The sequence below is a fragment of the Leuciscus leuciscus genome (genome assembly GCF_965113295.1).
Source record: "Leuciscus leuciscus genome assembly, chromosome: 17".
In the NCBI taxonomy this organism is placed as follows: Eukaryota; Metazoa; Chordata; class Actinopteri; order Cypriniformes; family Leuciscidae; genus Leuciscus; species Leuciscus leuciscus.
Window position 1 is genome coordinate 6,815,794 of NC_138741.1, and position 15,474 is coordinate 6,831,267.

Sequence of the window (15,474 nt, forward strand, 5' to 3'; positions counted from 1 at the left end):
TGATCAATAAGTTATGACATTGACAACATATGTTTTTACTTTGCTTTAAAGTTAAGCTCATCAAAGTTAAGCAATTTTCAACTTTTTATACAAGATTCCACTCATTTTTAAAGTCAGTTTAATGCTTAAACGTCCAAGTTGATTGTACTTAAAATTTTAAGGCAGCAACTTTTTTTTTTTTTGTGAAGATCTTATTCTTTCTGTTCTCCCTTAGTATGACGGACACATGCAGGGCCGTCCTCGGCTCTTCATCATCCCTCTCGTCACTTTTTGTTTTCCTGCCACCATGTTCTATTTTGATCCGTGGCAGCATGAGCAACAGAGCGTTTGCTGTATGCGCGACTGAGGCCTAATTCATAGCCACCCACACTATGGAACAGCCCCTTCTCCGCGGAGTCCTAGCGCAAGTGAAGCCTCTCTGAATAGATCTGCATCTGCTTCTGTTCCCATTCACACTCGCCCACAGGCACAGGCTCTGCATGCTGACGGAGCTTCTGTGCATCCAGTATATCAGTTAGTGCAAACCCAGCTCTCAGGATCTTATTTAGCGGATCATACTCAGATTTAATATGAAAAGATTAAGCCGTATTCATCTATACTGATGTATGGCAAAACCGTGCTTCCTAACGGAATCATAACATGTTGATGATTTATTTATTGCCTGAACATTTGGAAACATCACGCAAAAGTGAATTAAACTGTTCAGATCAATACATAATTTATCACTAGAAGACTGAAATAATCATAACACATTCAATTAAATCTGGAGTATTTTATTTATGTAACTCAGGAACTTTGTCTGACTATCTATCCACTTTTTTTGTGCCAAAAGGTTCATTTATTTATTTAAATGTAATTTTAGGTGCAGTTTTGGCTATTTTCATATATTAAATATAATGGATGCATTTTTAGGTGTTTTTTTTCTCTCTCGTTCCTTCGCTTGTTTACATATTTCATTTTAAGTTTCGGTTTTAGGTGTTTTTTTTTTCACTCGTTCCCACGCTTGTTCATTTATTTATTTAATTAATTTCATTTAATTTTTAACCTCAGGAACTTTTTGTGCCAAAAAAAGTCAAATGTATGTTTGTTTGTGTGTGTGTGTGTATTTGTTAGTCTCAGGAACGTTTTGTACCAAAAGGTTCATTGTACTTATTTAAACTCTTTTTTGGCATGAACAGTTCTTTGGAGTCGAGTAAAGAACCCTAACAAACCTCGTATTTAAGAGTTTTTATACCTGGAGTTGGACTAACTACTACTAAAGCCGGTCATTCTGTCGTTGCGTGTAATGACGTCTCATTAATGAGAATTCAGGTCCTCGGTATTAAACACACACTTCCCTTCCTGTCATCTCTGATGTGGTGTTTGATAGCTCTGCAACATCCTCCAGCAGTTCGTCCGAGTGATTCTTAACAGCTTGCTATCATTCAGAGAATCAGATGTTTGCCGTCTGCGAAAACCTGTTCAAAATCTGTTTCCTTCTTGTTAAAAATTTCATTGAATTGGGTATAACTGAAGTGCCCTGTGTTGGACGGCTCGGTCTGTTATTATGATCTGTGAGTTCAGGTGTCTTGTTAAATGAATAGCATGTTTCTCACAAAAGCCGAACATCTATTCATTCTCAAAATTGTTGGGGGCAGCGCAAATGTTTGCTTCCTTTGTCTTACGCCTACAGACACAAAAATTTCTTTGCTATTGTGTCAGTGCTGCTATTCACCAGGAAAAGTTAATTGCAGCTGTGAAAGACAGAATACTTATATAACTCACAAGACAACCAGTTATAGCAGAAATATGACCAAAAATGATAGCGAAAATATTAAAAATGACTGGTAATAGAAAATTGATCATTATGTATAAATATTAAAAAATATATTTTTTAAATAAAGTGTATTCTTAATAGCAGATGGTAGATTATTTCGGCGGGTTGTTTGGTACCCCCCGTCCTAACAGCCCCCTCCCTTTGTGCCCCTCTTATGCCCTGTATGCCTCGCTCGCCCACGCAGCGCCATGTTGGGACGGGTTCACAGCCCATTTTGTTTGCGTTGGCTTTGGTGTTGCGTGGGGGTTTGGTGACCCCTGCACACGACGATTAATCAAACGTCACTCTCTGATTTCTCCAAAACTCATTATTCTTTTTTTTTTATAACACAACACGCCTCTGTTAAATGCAGCTTTTTGATAAATCACCCCTTTAGGCCTGTACACACTTCCATCTGAATCTTTTTACTCCTGTAATTTAGTCAAAGAAATTCATTCATCAAGTTTCGATAACTGCTCATTTACATTGTCAGTTGTTTTATTCACAAAGAAACAGAATAATAACTAAATTATTTATTTAAATTATAAAAAAAAATGTGCAATAACTATCACTAGAAATAGTAATATAGAGGTACAAGTTTTCAAATTTGAAATTAAACTTAAGTTTATGAATAATCACAGAATGAATATAAAAAGTGTGAGGTTGGTAAGGATTTATAGTAAAAAATTATTTTGCGAAAAATTATTTCAATAAAAAAAAAAAATTCCATTTGAACTATTTAACATGAATTTATTCATGTGATAGCAAAGCTGAAAAATCCTTCAGAAATGATTTTAATATGCTGATTTGGTGCTCAAGAAATATTTCTTGAAAATGGTTGCGCTACTTAATATTTTTTTGTGTCATACAAATGTGGAATTCAATTTTTTTCGGTATTCTTTGATGAATTAAAAGAGCAAAAGAACAACATTTATTTGAAATCAAAATATTTTGTAATAAATAAAGTCTTTACCGTCACTTTTGATCAATTGAATGCATTCTGGCTGAATACAAGTATTAATTTCCTTAAAATAAAATCTTACTGACCCCCAAACATTTGAACAGTAGGTCTATATCTTTTTACAAATGTGATGAAATCTAAATATTTAATCATAATTTTTCAACTCTTTTCACACTCATGCATTCCTCTAAAACACTGCAATTGTAAAGTTTTACACTCACCATTCTTGATGGCTGCATTCTGCCGAAGACGTGTTTGATTTTCATGGCCAGAAATATCGACGTAGATCTTTTCTCTCGTCCAGGTCCTCCACGGCTTTCTTCTGCTGTTTGTACCCAAACATTACCAACACTGATCAGATATGGTCCTCTACATCTCTTCATTTGCTTTTCTATTCATTCAGAAACCCTGGACAATGCACTTGTTCCCACCTCCAAACACCCTCACAAACTGGAGCTGGTATGGTAATGAGTGGGATTTGGGGAGGCCGGCAGATTGGCCCACAGAGCGTCTCTTTGAGTAGGTGTGAGGGTTGTGGTTTAAGCGTGTTACTCTAAAGGCGTGGCTTCCCGAACAGCTGACCCTCTAGTGATGAGGGTCCAACTCGGATAACGGCAACACTGTCTTACGTTTCAGTTTTGATCACTTTTTGAGACTTTTTGATGTAGTAATGTGTAGCGTCCTCCAGTGTTTGGGTAACGCATTACAAGTAATCAGATTACTTTTAAAGTAACATATTACGGTTACACTTTATTTTAAGGTGTTCGTGTTACAGTGTAATTATACATTTGAGTCCTGAGTAATGCAAATTAAACACATACTATAGAGTTAGGGTTTGGTTTAGGTTAGTTGTACCAAAAAAAAAATATTTTACGGATGTACTTTTTACTTGTTTTGCGTAAGTAAAGACTTGTTGTGGGTATAAGAAAAGTGCATTATAAATAAAATGTATTATTATTATGTAATTATGCAGTTTATAGTAATTTACTGTAGTAACTACATGTTACGTGTAACAAGGACACTGTAAAATAAAGTGTTACTCATATTACTTTTAAATTTACGACTAAATATCTGATCTAATAAGTAAAGCAAGTTACTTTGCTTTCTCATTTATTGACTGACTTCAGCCTGAGGCTTATACATTTCACAATGAATAAGCCCAGGTGAGAAAAAGTAACACAAAAGTAACGTAACGCATTACTTTCTATAATAAGTGCAACACATTACTTTTAAAAGTAACTTTCCCCAACGCTGGCCACCTCTATAATCAGACACCTGACTGGAGAGCTTTGAAGACCTCTGTCCAACCAAAGTCCCTTTCAAGTAAAGTCTGTTAAAGTCAGTAACATGAACTGGCCCATAAATGCTGATTCGTTTTCTTAAATAGCGTTAAAAAAGCTTCTTTTTCAGGCTAGACGAGCCAATGCGCATGTGCAGTCCTAAACGCGCGCGGGGGAGGTCATCACACCAAACAGGTAATCTCAGCCTCGTTATGCTTATAATTGTGCTAATATAAACTATATGTCAAACTTTCTGGGAAAATGTTTTTAGATGAAAACCGAAAGAGTTGTCGGAAGCTTAGTGGTGATGACGTTGAAGTCGTGTGACCGTGGTGTATCGTTTATAGCCTACCTTTAGCTTTTTACTTCCTATCGACTGCATTTAGGCTTCAACATTCACAAAAGTTGTGTTCATCTGTGAACATTATCTTGATGGACAAAACGTATAACTTACGTAAACATGTTTTTGTTTTGCTTTGCGATAACCTAAAAGCCTATGGAAAAATTGTATCGAGGGAACCAGTGTGATGCTAAGTGCCGAATGCCTATTGGCCCAAAACGTGATATCATACCTGACTTTATCATTCAGCGATTGGCTCTTTTATTTAGAAGGCGGGACTTATTCCGCCATATTGCGCGTTGCACTTTCTCCCATTCATAAGTAATATGAGTGCAGTCTTTCTATATCTATATCTATAAATATATATATATATATAATATATATAACTCTTTCAAATCCATTGGACATCCTAAATAGTCTAGGGGATGGTTAGATTTTTAAGAATTGATTATTTAAAAAAGCTCCAATTTATTCTAATTCAAAATGTAATAAGATGTTATCCTTACTTGATTTACATACCTCCATTGTTATGAATGGAAGCTCATTCTCAGTTATCAAGCTATTTGATAGCAGGAAGTGCAATTTATTTAGGTATAACATTGCCAGGGCAGAGCATTACACAAATAGCCTCACTGCAGGCTGGTCATTAAGATTTTGGCTGATGTTTCAGAATCGCCGTCCAGCAAAAGCACAAAGCTTTGCCCGCATGCACATACAGCTCAAGATGATACAGCAACTAAATTACTGTTTAATCCAATGCCGGAGAACAAGCCACAGTCTGTAATTAACAATTAGGAAATGAAGCTGTATGTATATTATTGTCTCTTATTAAACTATACCAGAATCATTAGTTGTTTATGAGTGTGCAATAGTGTTAAGCTGTATAAAGTGTTGCACAGATGCTCAACATACAGTAAAATACTTTAGTTCAAATTTATATTAGTCTATTTAAATGTTTAATTAGGAAAATGTGATTATGCAGGTAGTTAGAACATGTTTATTTAAAATATTAGAACTTGGCATAAGATCTCGAGGCCTTACAACAGTTTTGTCATTTAAAAAAACCTAAATTAAATACAGAAACAAAGTCACAGGTGCTGTAACACAGTATGTTATTTAATTAATATTTATTCATTCATCATTCATCTCTCGGTGTAGTATTTTTATACTATTGTATTTTTTATTATATTTGAATTAGCATTTATTTCAATACTTTCAGTTGTTATATATTGGACATCCAATATATATAACAATATCAATAATAATATAATAATAATATATTTTTTTTAATTATTAAATAAACACATAATAATATCCATAACAATAATCCTATATATATATATATATATATATATATATATATATATATATATATATGTATTAAAGTTTTAGATTTTTTTTTTTTATATAGCTTTAATTTATTTTAATATTAGTTTTAGTATTTTACAACTTAAAGTATATTTCAGTAAGTTACCAAGACAAATTTTTTTTTGGTATTTTAATATTGAAGTATTTTAAATTAATTTAATATACATTTTAAATATTTAATATTTTTTATTAATATAATTATTCATTAAATGCAATTTTACAGTTATATCTGATTAACTGACGAGTATTTTCAAGAACTTCTAAGCAGATATATAGCATGCAATAATAACCCACGCCAAGTATTCCTGGATAAGAAGCTCCAGTTGTGTTTTTTCACAGGGATCAGTGAACCCCCATCACGCAAAATTCCCCGTGCGTAGGAGGAAAGAGCAGGAAGATGGATGACCAAGCCCCTATAGTTTGATGGTATTGCCCATGTCATCACCAAGAAACAAAGACAGAAAGCAGCAGCAGGGAGAGGATGGGGAGCGTGGATCATTAGATGGGAAATCAACATGGTCCAGCTGAAATACCACTATCGCTCTCATTTTCCATGACTTTATGTGCTTCATCTGTGTGAAGGTGGTGTGTATTTGAGTATTATAACAAATGACGGCACTTGAGCTGATTTGATGTAATAATTGTTCATGTTATGTCTTATTTCATCTGTTCTGCCAGCAGATATTGCACAGATGACTCTTTGAATGGTTAAAGACAAAACATCCACCCCCAATGTGCACATGCTGGAGTACACCAGCCTACAGATCCAATAAAACATCCAGATCAACCTATCACAATGTGTTACACTGAATTACAGAATCAATGATATCAGATAAAAAGAGACTAAACAGAAAATAGGCTTACACTTTATTTTAAGTTGACAGTTACATTGTACCGACTCCAGATAAGTACTGAGTAATATTAAGTAACTACATGTTCTTACTGTAGAGTTACGGTTAGGATTTGGTTTAGGGTTAGCTACTTGTAATTTTGCATAATATACAGTTAAGCACATGTAGTAACGTGTAACTACATCACATTAAAGGGTTAGTTCACCGGCACCCAAAAGTAAAATCCCATAATTTACTCTCCCTCAAGCCATCCTAGGTGTATATGACTTTCTTCTTTCAGTCAAACACAATCAGAGTTATACTAAAAAATATCCTGGCTCTTCCCAGCTTTATAATGGGAGTGAATGGTACCTTAGATTTTGAAGCCCAAAAAAACAAAAAGTGTATCCATCCATCATAAAAAGTCATTCATACGGCTCTAGGGGGTTAATAAAGACCTTCTGAAGTGAAGCGATGTGTTTTTGTAAGAAAAATATCTATTTATAACACATTTTTATGTAATATTATATTATAATATAATATTTATGACTTTATTAACCATAATCACTGGCTTCTGATAATGGCCGTACGTGAGTCGAGTTCCGGCGGACCTCTGACCTCTGACCTTTAAATTAAAGTGCTACCGAAAATAGACCCCCGGAACAGTTAAATGATTAAACTATATTACTCCAAAGTAATTATTATTGTCTCTAGCCATAAACGTTACATTATTTCAGCCTTGTTACAGTGTGTTTGGAATGAATTCTGAATAGATCAAAATTTAGTGCCAAGAAAAACTGATCACTGCATTTTCACCCAAGTTTAAAATACTGAGCTTTTGTGCATCAGACCGCTTGCATAAAATGCATAAATATTAGTTTTCACTTTATGTCTCCCAATAATGTCTTAATAAGAAGATATTTAATGCTTTGTTTTATGATCAAAATTCTTAATTGTGGACAGCAAAACATAATGCAATGATTGAGAGATGTACAAATAAACAATTTTAAAAGCCTGTTGTATCATTTGATACGTTTTAACATGATAAAAAATTTTAAAATCAGGTTAACCTTAGTTGATTCATTCCAGTATATGTTTATCTTGAAATATTAATAACAATTTAAAATGTATTCTTACATTACTAAGTAAAAAAAACATTAAAGTTTTCACAGCAAAATGTAATGTTTGAATGTCTCTAACATGCAAATTGGCTGATGACAACACAATATTTAAAAACAAAAATGTAAAAAATTACTATTTTGTACTTACTATTGCACAGACAAGGCTTAAAGGGTTAGTTCACCCAAAAATGAAAATTCTGTCAGTAATTACTCACCCTCATGTTGTTCCAACCCCGTAAGACCTTCGTTCATCTTCGGAACACAAATTAAGATATTTTTGATTAAATCGGAGAGCTGGATCACTTCTCCATAGGCTTCTATGACACTATAACTTGCTATTAAAAAACTATTTATTTCCTTCTCTCTGGGCCTCGAGTTTTTTCACATAGTGTAACTGCGTAGCGCTTCTGTGTTGTACGTTACACACATGACCAGCGTCGGCCAATAGTGAGCCTATGTGTGACGTACAACACAGACGCGCTGTGCTAAAACACTACGTGAACTAACTCGAGGCCCAGAGAGAAGGAAGTAAATAGTGGAATAAAGTCGTTATTTTTGTGTTTTTTTGCGCACAAAAAGTATTCTCGTCGCTTTATAAACTTAAGATTGAGCCACTGGAGTCACTTGGACTATATTAACGATCTCTTTAATGCATTTTCTGGGCCAGCAAGTTATAGTGTCTTAGAAGCCTATGGAGGCGTGATCCAGCTCTCAGATTTAATCAAAAATATCTTAATTTGTGTTCCGAAGATGAACGAAGGTCTTACGGGGTTGGAACAACATGAGGGTGAGTAATTACTGACAGAATATTCATTTTTGGGTGAACTAACCCTTTAAGTCTAGTCCCAGACTAAAATGAATGTTCTAGCGGTTTTAACTGAAAGCAACTTGCACTAATATATCTTAAAACATGTCAGTGTCATTGTTTTGTCTCAAGATGCAGAAATGTTTTTTTTCTAAGACACGTTTATAAACGCTACTTAAATGTCCTAACTGAACTAAGGCCTAACCCTGGCTTAATCTAAACCCTGTCTGTGTGTGAAACTGTGCCATATATAGATGTATCAGATGTGATTGAGACGTTGAGTACAGTAGCATCTGTGATTTTTCCTGTTAATTATGTCGTGAGAACGATCCATTTATAGCCGACATGTGACGCAAAGCCTTGTAATGCACTGCTGCTCATCTACAAACCAAGCATTCCACGATATTTACGCACGCAATAGTATTTTCTCCTTAGTTTGTCTGATATAAGTGATGCGCCGGTGTTGTCCAGGAGATGGCGTCATACACTGCGGAGTCCGGCTTCCGTTCTGACGTCACTGCCATAGACCGTAAAGGTCACCACAAACAAGCACGCGCGTGGAGTTGCGCAAGGTGTCAGTCCACTCACCGCTGCAGTTTCTGTGGCGAGAAATTAAGGAATTAAACATAGTTAAATCTGTCAAACCAGGGGATGAAACAGAAATGGAAGTAATGGACGGCCCTCTAAATCGTGTAAGTGATATGTATCACTGTATAACTCTATACAATGTTCTGGCAACTTGTGGTAACTGGAGTTAATAAAGATAAAATACAAAAACAAAACAAAAAACCCGAAAGTTTTCCAGTTGGGGCTTGACGTGTTAAGTTTTAAATACGCACAATATGTCCCACTTCAAGCCTTTAATGTGATTAACAAGTGTTCATTTATAAGAGCCTTATGCCAATAGCTTATTTAGACCTAGTAAATAAAATAAATAAATAAATAAAATAAAAAAGCTAAATATTGTGGCGATTGTTCAATATTCCCAAAATCATGTTCTTCTAAGAGTTATGAAATGTTTTGACTGACACGTGGTATAGTTTTGATTCCATATATAGTCACTGTTTTAAAACTCAAGCATCAACACTTTTGATATTGAACACTTTTACAACAATGTAAAACATTTAACCCTTGTGCTGTTTTGAAAACCTGTAACACACTTTGTGTTCCCAGTCAAAAATAACCAGCCTTTTAAAATTAGCTTGTAAATCACTTGTTATAATAGGCTATATATATATATATATATATATTCACTGTTGTGTGTTAAGGAGGCCAACAACCAACAAATGCCTTCAAGCACACTTTACTGATACTCAGGTTCATACACACACACACACACACACATCACATGACTCCTGAGAATACACCACATTCACCAAATCTTGCTTTCAATCTTTTCCCACCGCAATAGCAGCAAAAGTGTTTTGCAATACATGAACACCATAAGTACATTGTACCTAACTTTTTATTTATTTATGCAAGTACATAATAGTTAATGACACCTAATATAAAGTGGGACATACTTGTTTAAATCCTGTAACCCTCTTTTCCCCAGAAAACATGGCAGTTGTCTTTACTACAGGCCCGTCATTACGGCCGAAAGGCAGATCAGTTGGTGGCGAAAGAGAAGTATGAAGAGGCGATTTCATGCCATATTGAAGCAGCAGGTAAAGTAATGAAGTTCTCCAGATAATCCACACATGAAGAACTGGCAAGGTTACAGGAAGATAAATGAAAGAGTAAACTAACTCTTGTCTCTCTCTCTGCTCAGAGCTGTTGAACGAGGCCTTCTCAACGACACACACTGAACAGGTAAGACGAGGTTTATGACAAGTGTGACTCCATTCCAACCGTCAGCCTTTGCGTAGTAGACCTACGTATTAAGTGTCTTTGACAGTTACTTGTCCTGTCTTTCACTTTTTAAATGGATTTTATAATGTTCAAACATAGTTTATGAGGCATGGTGATAGTTGAGCATATCACAAAAATCTCAAACTTTTCTTTTGTAAATATGTGTAACTTGTAGGCTGAAATGAATTTATGTTTATGTCCGCAACACTGCTTTAAACTCCCATATTTAATATAAAGGCAACGTTTCGACCCTGCTGGGTCTTCTTCAGGCAAATGGTGGACACATTTGATGAAGGGATATATATAGGCCTTACAATCAACCATGTGATTTCAATTAGTTTGATTAGGTCTAAAAAAGCCTAATAGCAAAATATGTGTAACTTATAGACTGACCCACGTGGAATCTGGACCAACTTTAGGGCAAAATATACAGATGGTCTCAGATTCCACGTCGGCATATTTATAGTTATTAGTAAAGATTCACATTACTGTCAATTAGTTTTATTTTTTTGTTTTTTAATGAAGTTTCACCCAGGCTCCATTTATTTGATAAAAAATACCGTTTTATTGTTAGATTATTAATGATTGAATGATATTGTGAAATTTATTTGATGAATTTTCAGCATCATTACTCCAGTCTTCAGTGTCACATGATCCTTCAGAAATCATTCTAATATGCTGATTTTATACTTTTCCAACAAATTATTCAATATTGTTTGTAGAACCTGTGATACATTTCTTCAGGATTCTGAGTAGATTTTTTTTTTTTTAACAATGTAATCTTTGGATCAGAGTAATACCTCTTTACTGAATAAAAGTAAGTTCTTGAAAAATGTTTTTTTTTTTTTATATATATAATTTTTTTTAATCAACTTCCTGGTACAAATATTGTACCTAAAGTTGAAGGTGTAAATGTTGTTTTGAAGTGCTGCAACAGTGACAATCCACATCATAACCAAAATGTTACTTTTTATTAGTGCTTTAAAGGGATACTCCACTTTTTTTGGAAATAGGCTCATTTTACAACTCCCCCAGAGTTAAACAGTTTAGTTTTACCGTTTTCGAATCCATTCAGCCGATCTTCGGGTCTGGCGGTACAACTTTTAGCATAGCTTAGCATAATGAATTGAACCGGACAAGACCATTAGCATCTCTATCAAAAAAATTAACGATATTTCGATATTTTTCCTACTTAAAACTTGACTCTTCTGTAGTTACATCGTGTACTAAGACAGGCGGAAAATGAAAAGTTGCGATTTTCTAGGCTGATATGGCTAGGAACTATACTCTCATTCCTGCGTAATAATCAAGAAACTTTGCTGCCGTACCATGAGTCCAGCAGGATTAATGATATGACGCAGCGCCTGAAAATAGTCCCCAGCTCGGTAGCCTATTATCAGGCGGCATGCGCTGCGTCATATCATTTTTGAGAGAGATGCTAATGGTCTTGTCCGGTTCAATTCATTATGCTAAGCTATGCTAAAAGTGGTACCCCCAGACCCGAAGATCGGCTGAATGGATTCGAAAACGGTAAAACTCAACTGTTTAACTCTGGGGGAGTTGTAAAATGAGCCTATTTCCAAAAAAAGTGGAGTATCCCTTTAAGATTAATCTGCTTCATTTTGTTATTCAATAACACTTATTAAGTTGTTATAACACCGCAACCATAGTAGTTCTATTCAACCACTTGCAATTGTACTGTTCAGTGTCTTTATTATGTTGCAATTGTTTACGATATGTTTATGATATGTATCATAATTTTTAACAGGTTTGATCACATCAACATCACCTTAAAAACGAAAAATGAAAGCTGAACAAAAATTATATATATATATATATATCTTTTTTTTTTTTTTTTACTTTCTAACACAACTGGAATATCGCATTAAATATTTGCGAATAAAAAAGCGTTTCCATCCCATGTGCTCAAGAGAACAAAATCGTCACTTCCTGGGAAATTGGCACAAAATATTTGTAATAATAATGGAAGTTGTTGCAACTTGCAATCGGTGAATCCAATGTGGCTCTTTCTTTCTTACATCATAAATAACTTATAAACACAATAGACGCGGCTATATGTTCTCTTGCGTTCCGGATGCTGGTGTTTGGGAATCCAGACGCTTTTGGGAGGGAATTACACCAATTTATTCTGATAACAGACTTTGGCTCAGGTATTTCAGAATGATCAAAGCGAATTTTGAGATGCTGTCTCTCCGAGCGGGATTTCTGGCGTGGGAGGCGCGCGCGCTAACAAGGACTCTAAAGACTGCACATCTTCTTATATTATATCTGATATCTCAAAATGCGCATAAAACAGATGGAAATGTGTCGTCATTTTTAAGGCTCATGCCTATAGAAATGTACCTCTCCTGAATTTGTACTGTGCAAAAAAAGTACGAAATGGCAAAAAGGTACAAGCTACAATGCACGTTCTTTTACATGCATGTTCCTTTTCTTTTCAGAGTGTAGACGTTGTTGTAAAGTACAGTCGTTTTAACCATATTTTGATGTATATCAAGGTACGGCTGTCTTTAGAGCTCCAGAGAGACAGACATCTCCAACAGCAGCGACAGCTCCAGATGAGCTACAAACAGGCTAAACTCAAAGGAAAGATCCTGGTCAGCCCTTCAAAACACAGCTCGTCCCTGATAACACAGTGTCCCGGTCAAACAGTCGTCCAAAGTCCTCCGCTCGGCTGGAAGGCTGCCAAAGATGACAAGACTCGACTGGAAGAGCAGAGCACTGCCATCGCTGACCTGTGGAAGCTCATGGCTGTCCTGCTCGTGGAGAACAAGCGCTTGATGGAGGAACACCAGAGACTGAAGGCAGAGAATGCTAGTCTGAGGAGAGACCCTTATGAGGAGCATCAGAGCCCCACAGCTTCTCTAGCTCAACCTTCACCGCTGGGTATGAGGCTCCTGCACGTGCCCTCTGACCTCCAGAACCAGATCCAGCTACTGTTGGAGATGGCAAATGACAGCTAGACCTGCATACACCCACACTACCTCAAACTCCTGAGCAGTGGTGAATCACCTGGCATGAGAGCAGCCTCTGAAAGCATGAACTTCAGTCAGTTTAGAGTTGTTTTGGGTGAAAGTTGACCCTATTTATTTACTTTTGTTAATAGATCAATGTTCCTTTCTTATTGAACATGTAATTGAATAAACAGGAAAACACTTTTTCTTGTTGAATATTCCTGATTCAATCTGAAATGTCATCACAGATGTAAAATGTGGTGCCAATGCTTTATGACTAGTTTAAGCCATATTATTGACATGTGTCAGAACTGAGCAGTATTTGTCTAAAAAACGACATTCTACTTCGTTTTACACACTTTATAAAAGGTTATGTGTATGTGAGAGCAGTGAAGTGAAACTGACTTTTAGCTGGTTCTTTACGTTACCGAATACAGTCTCATAAACATGCAGTCAATAAACAGTCATACGGCATTACATCAACACCTGAGTAAGTAAATCATTTTTGGGTGAACTATCCCCTTTAATTTAAACCTAAAAAAACTGAATGAATAATCTTTAATTGTTTTTTTTTTAATGGATATTAATGGAGCATGTAAACATTTGAAAGACATTTTGATTATTCCATTTTTAATGGAAAATGTAAAACATTTCTTTAACTTCAATGTACATACAGTAGCAAACAACACATACAGCAAATAAAGCACACCATGTTATAGAAAATCATAATTAATATATATATTTATATATATATTTATATATGTATATTCTGCTATTTACATATTACATTTCAGCTGAAAATTTCACAAGATCTTTTTTTTTTTTTTAACAAACACAGAATAAACTGCAACTTCTTTAATATTCTCCCTCTGCACAGTGAATATTTGCCAAACTGTAAATAATTTAATGTTGTTCAAACATAATAAAACCTGTCAGTTTGGCAGCTGCTGATGTGATGGAATGCTGCAATGATTGCGTTAGTATCTCTGCTCTCTCCAACTGTCCAAAACACAGCATGGTGAACACTTCGCAGTGCAAGAACTACTGATGAAGAACGTGTAACGGATCGTTAACACCTTTGGAAAAACATGTATTTGCCAGTGTTTTTCTTTCTAATTGTTTTCCAGGGCCTTCTGCATGTGCGGCAAAGCTCATTGCACCCCGTTTGGAGAGCACAGTGTACTACTTTCATCTTGTTTGCTGTACCACTTACATCACTTCCTGTCCGTGCAAGAAGACACAGCGGGGAAGGTCAAACAATGACAATAAAATCAAAGAGAAGAAAGTCACAGAATCTTGCAGAGTGGCCCATTTTCTTGAAATCAAAGTCTAAGCATGGATGTTCTTTCCTTTCCTGGAGAATCCTGGTATTGTCTTTATGCTCCAAGGGTTTGGACAGAGGAGGAGATGCACTGTCAGGACTCCTCCTCCTGTTTTACCTCGTCTGTGTTCTTCTCCTTTAAATGCTTCCTCAATGTGGCCACAGCATCCTTCACAGAGTGATAAAAGATGTTCTTCACCTGAACAATAAAGAGGGATGAAAATATATTGTGGAATCAGATTTTACTTATGCCTAATTAGACTGGATTACGAAAAATTTAAGTATCACAATCAGGGAACATCTACATCATGTCTCTTATTACTAAAGGCTGCAATACACTACAACTTCTGAACAGATTTAAAACACTAGGCAAGTAGGCATCATACACTTGCCAATGGTTACAGAAGGAAAACTGGACATCATACACTAAACAATTCTAAACTTGTTCTAACTCGCATGCATTGTTGCAAGAAGACACATGACAGGTGATAACAATACGTGTTTTAAATATCAAATGTTTGATATTCTCTGGATGGAATCATTGTCTGAAGCTAGAAAATAGGAGTCTGTGCCCATCCTACACTGTGCAATCGGTCAACTCCGACTGACCAAAATCTGGTTCAACTCCTTCAAACTGTAAATAGCAGCAAAAATCATATAATAATAATACATTCCAGCCTTAAAGGGTAACTCTCGCCAAAATGCAACCTAGGGTCTTTTTGTTAATCTACCCGAGACAAACTTTCATTTAGAAGCTTAATTAGAATGGAAACTCCTCTTATAAGTTTGACCGTATTTTCGTTTTTCGGTCAAATTGCCTTTTGAAT

General features: G+C 35.5%; 2 protein-coding genes and 2 long non-coding RNA genes across 4 annotated transcripts in view; 2 read left to right on the plus strand and 2 right to left on the minus strand.

Moving 5' to 3' along the window:
• The first annotated feature begins 209 nt into the window (after positions 1-209).
• On the plus strand, positions 210-6,987 carry LOC309479728. The gene is made up of 2 exons (XR_014199410.1): positions 210-513; positions 6,084-6,987. It is a non-coding gene; the product is annotated as an uncharacterized lncRNA (long non-coding RNA).
• Positions 6,102-10,161, minus strand: LOC309479726. The gene is made up of 3 exons (XR_014199408.1): positions 10,024-10,161; positions 8,522-9,099; positions 6,102-7,859 (listed from the first exon to the last, which is right to left on the minus strand). It is a non-coding gene; the product is annotated as an uncharacterized lncRNA (long non-coding RNA).
• LOC309479685 (nuclear receptor-binding factor 2-like) lies at positions 9,059-13,530 on the plus strand. Its single transcript, XM_082143887.1, has 4 exons — positions 9,059-9,192; positions 10,056-10,167; positions 10,272-10,312; positions 12,871-13,530. Exons 1-4 carry the CDS (start codon positions 9,163-9,165, stop codon positions 13,333-13,335), a joined length of 648 nt encoding a protein of 215 aa, XP_082000013.1. The 5' UTR covers positions 9,059-9,162; the 3' UTR covers positions 13,336-13,530.
• Positions 13,531-14,741: 1,211 nt separating this feature from the next.
• Positions 14,742-15,474, minus strand: part of LOC309479004 (rhotekin-2-like) — a gene marked incomplete at its 3' end in the record, with an annotated part of 7,160 nt that continues 6,427 nt past the window's right edge. Inside the window, exon 13 of the mRNA XM_082142850.1 lies at positions 14,742-14,846. Coding sequence (XP_081998976.1) covers positions 14,742-14,846 — 105 coding nt within the window. The remainder of the gene's footprint in view (positions 14,847-15,474) is intronic.

Bases quoted from the DNA above. Each gene is read 5' to 3' on its own strand.
- LOC309479685 (XM_082143887.1), top strand. From the start codon at position 9,163: ATGGAAGTAATGGACGGCCCTCTAAATCGT. The intron at 10,168-10,271 runs GTAAAGTAATGA...CTCTCTGCTCAG, and splicing joins ATGCCATATTGAAGCAGCAG to AGCTGTTGAACGAGGCCTTC. The intron at 10,313-12,870 runs GTAAGACGAGGT...ATGTATATCAAG, and splicing joins CAACGACACACACTGAACAG to GTACGGCTGTCTTTAGAGCT.